The 18,252-nt window shown below is 37.6% G+C and overlaps 1 protein-coding gene across 1 annotated transcript in view; it reads left to right on the top strand.

Moving 5' to 3' along the window:
* Positions 1-18,252, top strand: part of MYO16 (myosin XVI) — a 283,366-nt gene that overhangs the window by 162,395 nt on the left and 102,719 nt on the right. The window contains 4 exon segments of the mRNA XM_010728547.3: positions 1,535-1,652; positions 2,392-2,463; positions 3,045-3,186; positions 12,425-12,497. Coding sequence (XP_010726849.1) covers positions 1,535-1,652; positions 2,392-2,463; positions 3,045-3,186; positions 12,425-12,497 — 405 coding nt within the window.

Below are 18,252 nucleotides of genomic sequence, written 5' to 3' on the forward strand. Positions count from 1 at the left end.
CCCCCCAACTACAAGTCAGTGTGGTACAGTCATCCCCAAACCAGTTCTGAAACAGCTAACAAAGAACTGTGCTGTGTTAGTATGGCATTAGGCCTTGCCCAAGAGCAAGAAATAAGATCTATCACCCTGGCTTGAATGTCAGGTTAGTATGGCGATTCATTTCTTGCAAGATGTACACTATTCATAGTTTGCCCATAAATAAGGACATCAAAGGATTTTGTTTGTTTGTTTGTTTTTTATATATCTTGTTTTTTTAACCTTCAACTTTGGAATTTTGTAATAGAAAATAGACCCTTGCCATGCTTCCGTCTATCTCTCACAATAAGAGATTGAAGTTGTTAAAATATAGTTTAAAGAATCAAAGCTGCTTAAACAGAATAAGAGGCCCTTTAGTCTGTATCCTAGAAATGCTGTAAGCTTTTTTTATTGTCCTCTGCTTTCAGGCATTATTAGAAAATGAAACAAGAAGAAAAAGAAAAGTTTTGTGGGTTTTTTTTTTTTTTTGTACCTGTTGCTTTTGCAAACTGATGAAAAGTTATTCAAGCTTGGTTTTGTTGTGTTCAAAATTCAGTGTAGTCACCAGAGGGTAAAGGGGATATATTTCATCTGCAGTTTATTTTTTAATTTTGCTCTACAAATTCCGGTAAGGCTTCTTGCTGTCACTTCTACTGATTCAGTAGAATCAGGTTCTATAGAATATTATATTTCAAAAGTATTTCAAGTAAGAGATGTCAAGTAGCTTTGCTATACATAAATGCCATGTAATGCTATAGTGGTTATCAAATTTCCTGTTTTATAATTTTGTAGGAGCACAGTTCTTATATAACTGACTTGAAAAAACCATCCAAGTACACACATTTTTCCATGTCTTAAGCATTTTGCTCCTTTTTTTTTTTTTGGGTCTTGAATTTAAAAATAGACACAAACATTAGTTCTTTTCCTAGTGTAGTAAAAATGAAGGTAGGAAAAACCAAGCCCTTAAAGACATCTGTTTCACAGTGTTAGCGATATCTGAACATAACATGCAATCATGGGTGACAAGGAAGTTACTTTTGTTTCTTTGCAAACTTAAGCATGGCTTTTACTGCCAGGAACCTGCTGTAATTTAAAGCTAGACACTTTGCTCAAGGATGCAGTTGGCTGAGGAAGAAACTGACCTTGCTTTTCCTAGATACAGAGTTTGACTTAATGAAGAATCCCCATGGAGAAGATGTGTTTCTTGCAGAAATAATGCATCCATTAAAGATAGTTCAGTATTTTTTCCACACACTCTTGAAAAGGCTTCTTAACTCAGTAGGTGATGTGATTTATGTTAAAGCAAAAGTTCAGAAGGGTGATCTTGTCATTTTATGTCCTCAGTAGGTTCCAGTTTGATTTCTAAATCCAAATTTCCTGTTACTAGTTCTCCCATGAATACTTTTTAATTTAGTGATATATAAATTTGTGGAGTGGGTGTTTCTATAGAGCACTGCCTTTCACTAGTGTGCCCAACAGATCTCTTCTTTATCTTTAATTGTGCGTGAAACATGTGCAGGAGGTGGAGAACCTGTTTGTAATCCTCTCAGCAATTCTGCATCTTGGGGACATTCGCTTTACGACCCTGACAGACACCGAGACAGCGCTGGTGTCGGACCTGCAGCTGCTGGAACAAGGTCAGTAGGATGCGGCTTTGCTAGACCGCTGCTCAACCCTGCAGCAGGGAGCTTGCACTGAGCCACCAATAGGTGGAAACCCAGCTCCAGGGAGCCAGCATCTGCTGCTGGAGAGGCCAGTGCCCCATTGATTGGATGTTTTTATAAACTGTGAATTTTTATGAGACTAAATAAAATGCTAGTGTGGTCAGTTATTCAATTCAGAGTCAAATGTAATTTCCCGGAAGAAGTTGCACGGGGGGCTTTGTGCAGCTTTCTTTTAAAACACTCGTGTGGTGCTTGTCAACAGCTGAACGATTTGCACTGAGTCGAATTCCTTTCAAAATCTGTGCCTTAAGAGGGTCTCTTGATTTCACGCTTTGAAGTTTGCCCTGTTGGTCGCTAACAAATCTCCTCAGAGTGGCTTATGGATAGAGATTGTCTGTATGCAGCATACCTTAACTCCTGTAAGAGACAAAGTCTGCCAAGTGCTGTGGAAAGTCCCGACTAACCTTTCAAGAGGAAAGCAAGCTGTAATGTAATATGCACACATACTCCAAACTTCACAAAGTGCTGATTATAGTAATCCAATTGTCTATGTTCATTAAGTCTGATTACTCCCATGATAGCGCTCTTGTTTTTTACAGTATGGGTCCTTTCAATGTTCAAAAAAGAACAACAAGAAAATCTGTTATAAAAAAAAATGTAATATGCTGTGGAGCTCAGGTCAGGCTTTCTTTAAACTCTCTTTTCGTTTCAGTGGCAGGGATGCTGCAAGTTTCACCCGATGAGTTTGCTTCAGCCTTGACAACTGATGTGCAGTATTTTAAAGGTAATCTTTTCTAAGGTTATGTTCTCATAGAGCATGCTTGGTGCCATTTTGATCCTTCTGATTTGAGAATTTTAAAACTGATCATTTTTATTTTGTATTTCTCATGGTCATATAAAACTTATCTGTTAGGAATATGCAGGATTATCTGCCATGCAGTATGTCAGACTGAATTAGAACTGTCTTTATAACATGGAGCAAAGCAGTTTTGCAGTTTGATGCAGATGAACTCCTATTTTTACGAACCTTATAAATATGACAAGGTCACAGATTTGATATTAATACTAAGAATTAAAGTCAGCAGGAGTGTCTTTAAAAAATACAAGTTTTGAAAAAGTTATTTTCACTAAAATACTAGTTCTCTGTAATACACCTACCCTTTTCTATTGAAAAGAAGTTCATTTTTCCAACCTGAAGATCTTGTGCTAACAGACTTCTTATCTTTGCTGGTAGCTTCTGGTTAGTAGCATGTATAGGTATGGCAAAAGAGAAGTAAAAAAAGATGGGAGGGCTTACTGTAACTAAAATTACTTAAGGCAAGTTTTACAATATGTTTTATTTCCATTTTCTGCTGTTTGTCTTAGGAGACATGATAGTACGGAGACACACTATAGAGATGGCAGAATTTTACCGGGATCTTTTGGCAAAATCTCTGTATGGTCGTTTGTTTAGCTTTCTAATCAACACAATCAACTGCTACCTCCAAAATCAAGATGAAGCTGAAAGGTAGGATGACAAACTATTAACTGTGCCATTATCCGTTCAAATCCAGATCCGTAATAGAAATGCAATGGTATCATTTAACACATGTATGATAGCACTGTCACTTGAATCTTTAAAATCACTGAAATGTTTCTCAAATGTTTCAGCTCATTCCCTTGGTATTTTGGTTTTTTTATTTGCTTGCTTGAGTAGACATGGTACTTTATGCAGTTATCTTTATTGGTAGTTAGAATTAGTAGTCATTTAAGAGATGACATTACAGAATGAATTAAGCCTTTCAAGAGACAGATATCTGCCTGATGTTTAGTTATTGCAGAAGATGCAATTTCTTTCTCTCCAAAACAGTGACCTTAGAACAGGTTATTAAAAACAGAATTTTACTCAAAGACTTTCAAGTGAATGTTTAAACTTCACTTACTGCTGAATGCAAGTTGCTGTCCAGTGTGGTTTCATAGAAAAAAAAAAAAAAACAACTGCAAATTATCATGCATCAATGGGACAGTCAAAGCACAACAGCAACAATGAAGAAGAAATTTCAGTGGAATCAAAGCATCAAATTAAGAGAAGAGCCCTAATTAAATGGTCATATGCATATGAATTAACAAAGATTCAACATCTCACATGTGCAGGTGGACTTTCTAATGAACATCAAGTATAACATGTCTTGGCACTGTTGATAAATGGAAATCCACAGAAGATAGATTTGAGACTAGCTAAAAAAGGAAAAATAATTTTCTATATATCACATCTGTGTTGGTTTCAGAGAATAAATATTTATCTGTGCTCTCTTAGGGCTGTTATGAGTTTGAAGACTTTATTTTGTTTTATTTTATTTTATTTTATTTTATTTTATTTCTACCCTATATGTAGACCAGTTAATATTAAATAATATTTCTCTTCTACAAGCTTAACCAACAGAAAAGGCTGCCTTGAGAAAGTCAGAGCTTTCTGTGCTTTTCTTGGTTATATGTGGCACCTGTTGGAGGCAAAGAGAGGGCTTTACAGTAATATTGAGAGGTTTTATTTAGTCTGTTTCTGACTGTAGAACCCCTTACAACACGTGGACAATCAAGCAGGAGCAACATCCTGATCTATGTTAATTTGAAATACAGTGTTTATAGCAAGGAATGACATCCTCACAATATAGTGTTGACTATCATTGTTGTTCAGTAATGCATCCTATGATATCTAGAAATCATAGGTTCTTAAAAAAAGTCAAAGCTCTGAGTATTATTTACCCTCTATTTTTACTGCAATCACATTTGCCTGAGGTGACTATTACTTTGTGAAAATATTTCTTTGTGAAACCACCTGTTTGGTAACTTCAAGGCTATGTGATACTGTAAGTTCTAGCTAAAACACAACACTGGTTTGGTATTGTCAGGAATACAATGTGTAATTTTTTATATATATATGTTTTTTAATTTTTATATATGTTATATATATAACATACACCTATGCTTGAAAAAAGAGAATTTTTCTTTTAGGTTGGCTAATGGGAACTAACAAGTTCAGGATATATTGGCAGTGCTGACAAGACATATTAAATTTTAGCAGGCTAACCTCAGCCTGAAGTACGTTTCAAAACTTGAAGATAAATAGCTTACTTTAAGCATAAATGAAGTTCAGTCTCTTTCATTGATATTTCAATGCATTGCATTCTCCAGCTTAAGATAGGAAAAGATACCCCCATCTTTTCTTTTTGTCCAGCCTGATCGTATTGATTTACCTGTCATAGTAAATCAGGGCATAGCACAGTTTAAGATGTAGTTTGTATTAGTGCAAGTCATTGCACAAATCTGTGATGTGTGGTTCAAATTTATTTCATATGTGAATTAATCCAGCAATTAGTGGCTTATATCTCCAGTTTGATGCAGTTTTAATAAACCTTAAAAATCCAACAAAACTACCAACTAATGTTGCTAAGGAAAGCTGATAGATATCAGGCTACACTTTGTTTCCTAGTTGGAGAATTGCACAGTTACTACTTATCAATGGGATAAAGCCTTCATCACAAATTAGGAATAATGTTTCTAGCTCATTTCTCTTTGTTACTGTTTCTCTTTGTTGTTGTTGTTGTTGTTGTGAGATAGCTTAACTCTACTTCCCTTCTAAATCCATGAGAATTTATGTAACAATAAAATTAGATTTACTGGCTTAGTGCCTGTTAAATAACATTTGACCTTGAAATTTTGAGTAAACTAGTTACTTGTTTGTAACTTTAATGGTAAATCTACTGGAATTTGGTTGTTAATATTGATTCAAATCAATGAAATAGCTTGTTGCTTTTTTGGGGCAAAGTAAATATGATGATTGCCATTAGAGTGAAGGAAAGTGGAGAGGAATCCATGTTTGATTCCACAGCTTAATCAAGCTGCTCAGAGTCTGGCCTTGAGTATCTCTAGGGACTTAGCGTCCACCACATCTTTGGGCAACCTGTTCCAGTGCCTCACCACCCTCACTGTAAAAGACATTTTTCATTATATCCAACCTACATTTGCCCTCTTTAAGTTGGAAACCATTTCCCCTTGTTCTATCACCACATATCCTGCTAAAGAGTCTGTCCCCTTCTGTCTTGTTACTCCCCTTTAGTTATTGAAAGCTACTATCCAGTCACCTTGGAGCCTTCTCTTCTCCAGGCTGAACAACTCCTCAGCCTATAGAAGAGGTGTTCCATCCCTTGGTTCATTTTTGTGGCTGTTCTCTGGACACACTCCAACAGGTCTCTCCTGAACTGTGGACTCCACATCTGCACACAGTGCAGGTCAGGCACACAGCAGGTCAGTGACTCCAGGTCAGGCCTAAACAGCACAGAGTAGAGGGGCAGGATCACCCTTTGACCTGCTGGCCTTGCTTCTTTTGTTGCAGCCCAGGGTATGGTTGGCTTTCTGGCTTGTTTGGGCACATTGCTGGTTCACGTCCAACTTGCCATCCACCATGCCCCGAAGTCCCTTTTGGCAGGGCTGTGCTCTATTCTTTCTTCCCTCAGCTTGTATTGGTAATGGGTGTTGCCTCAACCCAGGTGTAAGACCTTTTGTTTAACTTTGTTGAACCTCATGAGGTTCTTATTGGCACACTGCTCAAGCCTGTCTAGGTCCCAGACCAGAGGCATCCCATCCCTGTGTGTTGACACAGCTTGGTATCATCCACAAAATTGCAGAGGGTGCAGTGGCCACCACTGTCAATATAATTGATGAAGATGTTAAACAGTTGCAACGGTCCCAGCACTGACCCTTGTAGGACACCACTCATCACTGATCTCCATCCAGACATGGAGCCATTAACCTGCAGGCAATTCATCATCCACTGAAAAGTATACCCATCAAATCCACATCTTTCAAATTTGGAGAGAAGGAAGTTATGGGGAGCTGTGTCAAAGGCCTTACTGAAGTTCAGATAGATGACATCAGTGGCTCTTCCTTTGTCCATTGATGCAGTGGCACCATCACAGGAGGCTACTAGGTTGGTCAAGCAGGATTTGCACTTGGTGAAGCCATATTGGTTCTCCCATATCACCTCCCTGTCTTCCATGTGCCTTAATATAGCTTCTAGGAGGATGTGCTCCATGATCTTTCCCAGCAGAGGTGATGCTGACAGGTCAGCAATACCCTGGGTCATCCTTTTTACCCTTCTTAAAAATAGGTGTGATGGTACCTTTTTTTCCCAGTCACCAGGTACTTCACCTGACTGCCATGACTTTTTAAATATCATTGAGAGTGGAAATAGATATCCTGATTTTCCAGTTTGTAGCTAAAAGGGACTAGAGCAGTCAGGGTTGCCTAAACGTGGCATTCCAAGGTACTTGATTGCACTTGAGGAAAGTTGGACCTAGTGATCCAACAGTAGTAATACAATGTCATGAGGTGACATATTAAGAATGCCTGATGCATTCTGTATCAGGGCTTTAAATTCTTTAGGATTTAAGGAGGCATGTGAACTCTTTCGAAATATATTTTTATTTTCTGATGAAAAAAGAGCTAATTACATAGATTTGCTTTAGAATATCTAGATTGTGTTCCCTATCTGCTATTAAGTAGAAAGTGTTATGTTTTATTATTTATTTTGCAAAGAGTTTCTCTCTTATATGCCCTGGAGATGGGGTTAATGCCAATAAACATGTCATGTTATAGGCAAGCAAAGTAAGCTAGCACTCAGCTAATCTCTCTCTGTATTACCAAGTCAGCCATAGATTTCTGTTTCAAATAAAGCACAAAGAATATATCTGGATCTGTACTTTCTGAAAGCTTCTGTATTCTGACTGTGTAGTCTTATTCCCAGTGAAATTCAAGTACTACCAGAGAGCAATTGTGCAACATTTATTTATGTGGGCAAAGGAAAGATCTCAGGAGTCCCATTCTCAAAATTCTTGATACACATCATCTGATTTATAGTATGATCATGAGTGAGATATTTCTGAAACAGAAGTCTGCCCAGCTAAAGGAAAAAATCAGAGCCTAAACTAAAATTTTTGTTGATCTATTATTGAACATAGTGGAAGGATGTTGAGTATGCAGAAGGGACAGAAAGAGACTTCCTGTTCAGAATATGAGCCCACAAGAGAACTGTCTTTGTATGTGGAGGTAGGGGAAACTTTAAAACATACAGACTGTACAAACTATTGAGTACAACATTGTGTATAGCATCATGTTTTGAGATCTGCTTCAATCTGGGTCTTTGCCAGTGTTTTAATGAGCAATACAGCATCATGTTTTAAAGTGTAAAACAAATTTTGCTTTAAAGAGCCAGGGAAGTGTATGTGTTGCTAATGAGAGAACTATAGATCTTAAGTCAGTTAGCAAAAATGTGTCTTATTTCCTGCCATACCTGTCAAGTTGCTCGAGGAAATGTCTGTCAGATGAAGAGTTAGTGTTTCTTTCCACTTATCTATACCTCTCATGCTTGGTTATGGTAATTTAAAAAGAAAAAACAGCAATTGTTGAACAAAATGGCTGAGCAGTTTGGAAATTACACCAAGTCTCCACAAAAATCTCAGAATCTTAAAAAAAAAAACACTCAGAAAAATCACTCTCAAAAGTCTGGTTTGTCAGTAACTGTTTGAGATGAAGAACTTTTACAACTGGGAACATTAAGCTATTGTCTCATGAGTAGAACAGTTCAAGAGCCACATTTACGGCAGCAGGTGTCATCTGTCCCTGTGGGAGCACTGAGGATGTCTAGGTAGGATCCTGAGTACAGCAGCTCTCAGTTGAAGGCTTGGCTATATATCCCATCTAATCCTAGAAATACTTCCTTATTAGCCTGTATTGCTCCTGGTTTATCCAGATGAGACATAAGCTTACTCCCTTCCTCCCTTGCTAGCAGAAGTTGGAGGAAGAACAAGAAACCTTATATCCAGGCAGATGAAAAGGTTTAGATTATATAACCTCAGCAAATTCACCTCACTGCCTTGTGTAGGTAGAATATGAGAAACAGCAATGGAAACAAACCCTGTGGACTTCAAAGCTGTAGATTTGACTGGAATGATTGGTCGGAACTATGTAAAGGGAATTCTACTCACCTACATGAGGAACGGCATGCGGTTTGAAAGTCTCTCATGATGAATGACAAGAGGTGTATTAAGATGTTAGATCTGCATACAGGATTTTTTGTATATGCTTGTTGTTTTTAGGAGTTACCAAGACTTTTTATGTCATTTCTTCATAATGCAACTGTTACGCGTACAAGATCAAAAGTTGTTTCTAGTCTATGAGGAACTAATATACAGCAAGAATCATTGTGAAAAAAAAGGCAAAACTAGAGACATTGTAAAGTATTTTTGGTTGAAAGGCTGTTTTGTAAATTATGAAAGTCAAATCAGGTATGGTCAGCATCTACTGTACGTTTAACTATTCACAGCTATGTACTTGTGTCAGAGATGGAAACATTCTTCAAATATTGGCAAAGTGCTGTTCTTCTTATTTTTATGTGAAAAATTATTGTTAAATTCCAGAAGATGTAATAATAATAATAATACAGTAAAAGTAATTATTATTTTAATAACTGAATTTCATGTCCATATAAAATGGAAGTGTCACCTTCTCTTATCTTCTAAATAAGTACAGAACATTACCTCATGAAACTGAAGGTTTGGTCACCAGTATTTTATGTTAATTAACTGTTCTATTTACACATATTAAATGTTGAATGTCTGAAACATAGTGACGACAATTATCAGTGATGCTCAGCAATCGTAAAAAATCTTAAAATAAAGGAATTCTTCAGAACAAAAATACTCTTTTTAATATTTGCTCTTTTAGGCACAGGTGGCATGCCCTTTCATTTCTAAACATGGAATCATGCATGCTTTATTTTGCCTTGGGAATCTCTGCTATGTTTAATTTAAGGAAAGTAATTTTCTTGGAATTAATATGATTGACAGATAGCTAAGAAACTGTATATGGACCCCTCTCTCTGAGGAGAAAGGTAGTATAAAACAGAGGAAGACAGAAAATAAAGTAAAATAATTTGTAACTATAAAACATGTAATTTTGATGTTGCTCTGTTTGTTGCTATTTAATTTGCAAAGTATGGACAATGTTGATCATAATCATAGAATAATCATAGGCATGGATTGGAAGAGACCTTAAAGATAATCTAGTTCAGATCCCCCTCATAGGGAATATTCCAGTACATAAAATTACTGTCATTCTTGGTGAAATTTTGCATATAAGTGTCACAATACAGGAAGAAATTATTACCATCCTAGTGGAGATAGATCCTTGTTCTATTTGCCCTGTTGATAAGGTTTTCATATAGTGTGTGCATCTTCTAAAATTTCACAGCCAAGATTATCACGTGGAGTTCAACAAAATACTAGGGTGATGTTTTTTCCTGTCAAATAGATACATCTCCATGAAAATTAAGGTATTTCTCAGAGATGTCACAGTTTTAGTAAGTAATATTACTTGAAGTAGATGATACACTTTCCCTGGGAGTGCTAGAAACTTGGACAAGGGTGGTGTTGGTTTTTTGCCTGATTTAGAGTATTTCGGTAGATTAGTTTGTTTTGGTATCTTCCTTATGCAAATGTTTACGTATTTATTGAGAAAGAATCAGGAAGACTGATTTGACAAAACAACAGTCATGGCACTCAGCCGGGATGTAAGCAATCCAACCTCAAATCCATTCACTGAATTAAACAGAGAAGGGATGATCTGTTCCTTCAATACTAAGTACATCCTCATAATCGTGATATATAGAGCAGTATTTCAGCTACTGTGTTACACAGCAGTTCCTACTGGCAGCATTCCTATGGCAGTTACACTTTCCTATGAGGAAGGTTATAGCTAAATAACAAAACAATAAATTAAGAATGGAATCATATCAAGTAATCTGAAATTCCAAACAATTCCATGCTTTTTTTTCCAAAACTTTTCTGAATAACACGATAATTCTGGTCTTCAAGCATTATTCACAGGTAGTGTTTTTTGAAAATGTCTAATTCTTCTTCATAAGAGTGAACAAGTTTTTTTCAAAACACATTATGAAGAGGAATGTACATCAATCTAATCAGTAACACTTGAGAATAAGACTTACCTTTTTGCATACCATTTAGATCACACTCAGAGGAGATAATGATACATCTATATGCTTCTTGTTGCAGAAATTTCCTTGGAGGCTAATCAACCTCATGATAACCTCTCTTGCCCAATAAAGTCATTGTAGGCTAGATTTATTACACAGCTCTCATTGTCTGACATTTATGCATATAACCAGTCTTGTGACAATGAGTAGTGCATTGAGCTAGTAGACCTTAGAAATGAAGAGAAACTTTATGGATATCATTTCTGAAGAAGGCTCTTCTAGTCCCTAAGGACTGTTTTGTTTTTGTTATTTTCTTTCTAGTTTGTTTTACAGTACTCTTATGCAATTATTTTACTGTTTTGAACGTTATATGGGATTTGTTTTCAGGGCTGCTGGATCCTGATCCAATTGAATGGTAGTGATGGTAATTTTATATTGACTATGGTAGACCTGTAATGAAGCACTTAGCAGTGGATCATCTTTTTTTCCGTTTTCCTCTATAATGTGGTATATACAAAAATCTAAGAGAGGAAATATGGAGGAAAAATATGGAAGTAGATCTCAGAAACAGAAGGCTGCGATATTACCTGCATTCATTTACATATTGTTTGTACATTTACAAATTATGATGTAAAAGAGAAAGGAAAACTCATCTGCTTTAGAAAGCATCCATTTCCTTATGAATGGAAAGATTTTTCCTTTTTTTTTCTCCTCTCCAAGACAGCTATTGGCTATAATGGGCAGTCTTTCATTTTACTTGGAGATTACTTCATCCTGAAGAAATTCACTCTGCATTCTTAGCAAAACTACAACCTGCTTTTGACAGGTGTTTCTCTCTTTAATGTTACATGAAGAAAAAACTTAGACTCAGTCACCCCAACACTTTTATATAAAGTTCTCAAATTCTTCCAAAGCAAGAAATAGGGTATCCAAACATTCATTTTTCTCCCTGTAATGGCTTAAGTTCTCCTTCACATCTGGATGACAATGACTTAGTTCCAAGTAAGTAGAGAGTAATAGCTCCTTTGTCCATTTCCCATTTTCCCTATCCAAATCCTAGGTGACTATCCTACCCTAGTACTTACTGGGCAAAAATAAAGCCTTTTCTTGATACAGTGTATGATAATAAGGTACCCTGCCAACAGGTTTTTTTTTCATATACAGAGAAGAAATGTCTGTATTGTTCATGCCAAAATCCTCACTGTTCTTTCTCCTGGGAGATGTAACCTCTTGTGCAGCTGGAGCTTAGATCCTCTGCTTGATGCTGGCAAATGGGACTTTGACTTAATGGGTTTCCCTTGATGTGCATTCAGTAGAAGCTGTTCTGGCTGTTGGGGAAATAAAAACTGAAAAGTGTGACTGAGTGCATTCAGACAATTTAGAAACTTCCCTTCAATGGCGGTTACTCATCTGAGTGAATGGATACCTACACCTTTAGAAACTGGATTTTGAAGAAGCTAAGCATTTATTCCCCTTCTTTTTCAAATGTATTGCTGCTAAAACAATCTCAACACTTTATTTATCTTTTATGTGAGAGATTGGTGAGTAGAATTTTTATTCTGTTGTATATATAGTCTGCGTGTGTGCTTCAAACCATTTTTTTGAAATGAAGGCTGTTTTCATGCTAGAACAGAAATACTTCTGTAAGGAACAACATATATTATTCTCTTGCTTGAAATCTTATTATCTATAATATGCGGTGGTGTTTTTTTTTCAGCGACCGGATATTTGAAATTGGAATACTAGATATTTTTGGATTTGAAGAATTTCAAAGGAATACTTTTGAACAGGTAAATAGCTTTTTCTGAATTCACTATAATTGTCAATCATCCACAAAGATAAAGTTTCTTTTTTAGCCAAAACAAATGTTTTGATCAGAAAATAAATTTCAAAAAGGAAAAAAACTTGTTCATAATTTTTTTTTCTCTGTGTTCATGTATAGGTTTGAATTAAAACCCAGGCTTTGTTGAGTTACAGAGTTATTCACTGTTTTAAGTAATCTGGTAAACATCTATCATAATGATTTTAAAGAGCGGTAGTATCAGCATTGAAAGACAACCTGCAGAGAGTAGTTAGTGTTGTTTATTTTCATGCTTGTGAAAGCGATCCTTCAGCTAGGTCAGTGAGTAGGAAGACAATAGACTGGATTGGGATGAAGACGAAAAGTCTTCAGATGCCCCAGATAAAAAAGAAAAGAATGAAAATGCTCCATTCTTTGAAGTCCTATTACTGGCAGATGCATCTCTTTGAGACTTTTCAGTGTGAGACTTTAAAAGTTGAATTACATCCATGGAAAATAAATTAAACTTTAGCTCAATGAATGCCTAAAAATCCTTTTAAATATGAAATATTTTTTGAAAACTGGGACTTCCTTGCTTTTAACACTACTCTCTGATCAACAAAGCTCTTGCAAAGTGCATATTCCAGAGGACATTAGCAACTGTACACTACATGCTGTAAGAGATGTGTAAGTTTTTGTTCTGTTGTTCATTCATTCTGTTACACAGCAGAAGAAAATCAGAGCAGTAGAAAGAAGAAAACAAAGGACCTATTGTTGTTTGAAATTAGAATTTGCCCCTTTATCTCAGTTAATCCATTGTTTTATGGCTCAACTTTCTCATGATATGGGTGTCATCATGCCACATTAGTTCAGTATGTGTAGCATATTTACGTGGGTGTAGTTTCCAAAAGTCTGAAAGCACAAAAAGGTGAACTTACCTTTGTCTTCAAAGTAACATTTAAGAATACAATAACATATTTCCAGCTTCCCTCTCACAAAACTGTTTTTGCTGTTACAGTTCTGTCTAGCTTGAAAGCTTTGCTGGCCTAAAGATGATTGCCAATATCCATTGCCATTTATTCAATGAGAATATCTTCTCTGGGAGAAAATATAAAATGAAAAATAGAAAACATCTTGATGGACTGAGGATATGTCCACTTAAAACTAATCCCATAATCTCGGGAGTTGGACTCAGTGATCTCTGGAGGTCCCTTCCAACCCCTACGATTCTGTGATAAAACCTAATGATTAACAAGGATAAAATATTTCAGACATTTTAGAAGAACTTCAGAAGAGAGTAGTGCATCCAGACTTACTGGCTTGTTGTTTTTCTTTGCACTGACTCTTTTCTGCATTGTTTTCTGTCATGAAATACATACAACTTCTGTGACTGACATCACAAAAAATACCATAAATTCTGCTTTCAAAAATAAATCATTTTCTGCTTAGCAACTGCAGAGGATGCTTGACATGAGCCCAACAGGAAAATGAGTACAAGTAGTTTTCGTATTTCTATGTGGTAAGCATGGTAATTTCAAAGACAACTGTGAATAGTTATTGAATTTTTTAATAAACAAGTATATATCAGGAGACACTGACTGTCCCCCCACTTGGACTGAGTGGGTTTTATTGAGTAATATTGAGTAACAGTGTGGGTCATTACATCAGAAACTAGTGAATTGCATTCCTTAAAAGACGGAACGGTGGTGAGGGAATTACAAAGTTCGTTTTCATATCAACTCTGTAGTGTGGTTAACACATCAGATTTCTGAAGCGATAGGTTGCAGTATCAGCAAACGGAAGCAGATTGTATCTCCACATGGCGCAACGTAATCATGCGGACACACATACTGCAAACTGCCTGTACTCAGGAGCTGTGCAGCAGTCTAGCCTAGCTCAGAATCCTGCCTGGACTAGTTAACTCTGTTGATAAACAGGCTTGCAGCCCAGATATGGTCCTCATGTCCTTATGCAAAGCATTGCATCATGTCTGCAAACACATCCAGTGTCAAGGCCTGTGATTGCAGAACGTTAACAGTAAATGGGCCTAGCAGCTGAACAGTGTAGGAGCTGTAAAAATTATTTTTTCATTACATTTAGATTAACATATTTTAAAATGGCACTACAAAAGTAATTTGGCAGAAATTATCCTTTGGTTTCAAATTAGTGTAAGACAAGGCATTCTGTTCATCCGCTTTCATGAAAATAGTTGTAATATTTTTTTAAGAAGGAATAAAAACCCCTGATTGCTGCAATCTGGGGATATTCCAAGATGTGTGAATCTTTCTGGTGACTCAATTCAGGTCAGTTAGTAGACATGCTAATAGAATATTTAAAATAAGCCAACAAATAGTAACGAGGATGGTGAAGGGACTGGAGCACCTCTCCCGTGAGAGGTGAGAGAGCTGGGACTGCTCAGCCTGACGAGGGCTCAGGAAGATTTCAGCAATGTATACAGATACCTAAAGGGAGAGAATGCAAAGAGGTTGGAGCCAGGGTTTCCTCAGTGCTGCCCAGTGCCAGGACAAAAGGCCATGTGCACAAACCAGACCACAGGAGGCTCCCTCTGAAGCCCAGGAAGCTCTTAAGAGCTGAGTGGGTGATGGAGCCTGGAGAGGTGATGAGGTCTCCTCCTTGGAGACACTGAAAACCATCTGGACATGGTCCTGGACAACCTGTTCTAGGTAGCCCTTGTTGAGCAGGAAGACTGAACCAGATAATCTTCAAAGGTCCCTTCCAGCTTACACCATTCTTTGATTCTCTGGTCAGATGTGTTGCGATCATTTCAGGAAACATGAGTGCTCTACAAAAAATAGCAATGTCAGTTTTCAGTGTTTTCTTAAGACCCTTGTTTGAGAGGAACTGTATTTTTTTTCTGTTTAATTTGCACTTCTTTAAAAGTAGAAAATATCTGCTGCTCTTCTGATAATGTTTAAAGCTAGATTAGATCTTATCCATAGTCCTTCACAGCACAACTCCAAATAATCAGATAAGGAATGCTGCTATGTTTTTTATACCATTATGGCACTGTGTTCTCTGACTGCAAGAGAATACAAATGAACTCATGGCAAATGAATATAAGCTGTAAGCAGGAGAGAAGGTGGATGAAGTGGATGAAGTTGTCCGCACCCTTTTCCCCTAATTCTTTCTATGTTGAAGAACCAGATGGTAAAGTAGAAAGAGTAGCACATCTTTCTCACATGTAAACTCAGAGTAATCAAGGTCTGTAGTTGTGGAAGATTATAAAAAAACAATAATGCAGTTAAGTAAAATGGGCTCTAGTAGACTATTTCCTCTCTGTTATCTGAGTCAAGTGATAAACTGAAAAAATATTTAGCTTTTGCTAAGTAGTGTATTTAGCTCTTGAATGGTCTTTTGCATCTGTAGACCTCTTATGAATTGCAGAAAAAACTGTAACCTCCTTTTTATAGGAGATGTAAGTGATTTATCTGAGTCAGGACTGAGACAGTCAAGTGTCTCTTGACTTTCATTCAACTCTATGCCTATTAAAGTGTGTTCAGTAATAGAGAAGTGTGTCTCCTGTGGCAGCTTGGTGCTGTGTTCCTCTTACCATAGTGGTCAGCTGGCTCCTAGAGCACAGTGCATTGCCTGCTCCACTCAAGACTTCACTTAAGAGTCACTACAGTGAGGCAAAAGAGCTTCTACAACCCAGCTGTGTTCACAGGAATTTTTGCCTGCGTTTATTACTAGGCTTAGTAAGTCTTTTAAATAATTACTTAACTTTGCTGATACTTCATTTGATTTTGTCATGTCACCTTCTCTAGCCAAAACAGTCATAATGAAATATTTTTTAAAATAAATTACTTTTCCTCATCCATAAGCCTTTTTCTAGCTACCTAAATGTAAGTTCATGTTGCCTATTACAGAGATAGATAGACATGAATAGGTAAAAGGTACATGAATTAACATTCCTATGGTCATTACAGTCTCAGTGATACCAATGGGAGGTCAGTACACAAGTGTCTGCATTCAGGCAATCTGAAATGCATTACAATATTTAATTTTATTCAGAAAAATAAACTTTATTTGCTTTTAGCTGTCCTGAGGAATAAAAATTTGGTCCAGCTAGCCTCCATGCACAGGAAGGTTTTAATATCCCTACCAGAGAATAGCAAGAGCCAGCTGCCCTGTTGGTACCAGTGAACCTATCATGCCCATCCTAATGGTCACTGTCATGCAAGGTCTGATCATGGTGGGCAGAGCCAGGATCAGTTACTGGGACTATCATGAGCAGTGAGGCAGCAAGCAGCAAGTCAGGGCTTGGTTCCCATCAGGAGCAGTTAAAGACATGTCTAAAAACTGACACTGCCATGGGGCCTCTAGGACAGGGACAGGACACAGACATGGGAAGGGGCCCAGAGGGAACTGAGCAGGACCATAAGAATTAGTGACCTCAGGGGCCTTACAACCCTGTGCTATAATTGTTCCCCGACCTAGTTTCTGAGAATCTTTCACTCCTTGTGGCTTTTGTCATGTTGTAGTCTTGTTCCCTGTCAGTCTCTGTACTTTTTTCATTCTGCTCACATTTGTTTCATTTGGGCAGGATGCTGTTATCTACCCAGTGCTACAGAAAGCCACTGGAAAATAGTGTTAGTCTTTTTTTAAAGTTGGCTACCTCAGTATGCTCACTGACATGTACCTGACATTAAAATACTCCTTTTTTTTATATATTATTTTTTCTTTTTTCTTTTACAGTAGATACAGTGAGGCTGAAAATAAAATCCTTTATCTAAAAATTTAGACTCCCAGACAGGGAGATAGGTGAAATGCTGCCCAAGGTCTTTTCTTAACTGATTTCTTGCTTTTTCACGGCAGCACCCCATTGCATCCCATTACAGCAGTATTCATGACCAGCAGTAGGAGGGAAAAAGTGGTGTGGATTTCTAAGTCCAGATTCCTTCAAATAAAGAACTGTTATTACCTTGTTAATTCCTTGCTTGTTTAATATTTTTGTGTGTTCAAAGTCAGGTAGATGTATATTCCAGTTTGTACTAAAATTTTATCCTTTATGCAAGAGTTTTACAGACCTTGTGGAAGGACTTTCAGATAGCAGCTATGCATAACAAAATTTTAATATATGAGGGTTGCTCTGAAAGTAATGTTCTCTATTTTATTATCTTGGCCCACAATGTCAGAGACAGATGTTGGTGGTATGGCAGCAGAGGCAGAACCTTCCCACCAGTATTCCGTTACATGCTGCTGCCATGTGACAGATGGCAGCAGAGGGGCGATCTGACAATGGTATCTGACATGGAAGTGCAGGTGGAGCAAAGGTGTGTCACTGAATTCCTCCATGTGGAAAGAATGGCACCCACTGTCACTCACTGATGCTTGCTGAACATTTCTGGAGATCAAACAATGGATATGAGTACAGTGAGGTGGTGGGCAGTGTGTTTCAGCAGTGGTGGGTCACTGCTGGAGAGCTGGGCAGTAAGAAACCAGATGAGGTTCAACAAAAGCAAGTGTAGGATCTTACACCTAGGGAGGAATAATTGCATGCACCAATACAGGCTGGGGGATGAGCTGCTGGAGAGGAGCTCTGCAGAGAGGGACCTGGGCGTCCTGGTGGATGGCAGGTTGGCCATGAGCCAGCAGTGTGCCCTCGTGGCCAAAAAGGCCAATGGCATTCTGGGGTGCATTAAGAAGAGCGTGTCCAGCAGGTCGAGGGAGGTGATCCTCCCCCTCTACTCTGCCCTGGTAAGGCCTCATCTGGAGTACTGTGTCCAGTTCTGGGCTCCCCCAGT

The sequence above is a fragment of the Meleagris gallopavo genome, chromosome 1, assembly GCF_000146605.3.
Source record: "Meleagris gallopavo isolate NT-WF06-2002-E0010 breed Aviagen turkey brand Nicholas breeding stock chromosome 1, Turkey_5.1, whole genome shotgun sequence".
In the NCBI taxonomy this organism is placed as follows: domain Eukaryota; kingdom Metazoa; phylum Chordata; class Aves; order Galliformes; family Phasianidae; genus Meleagris; species Meleagris gallopavo.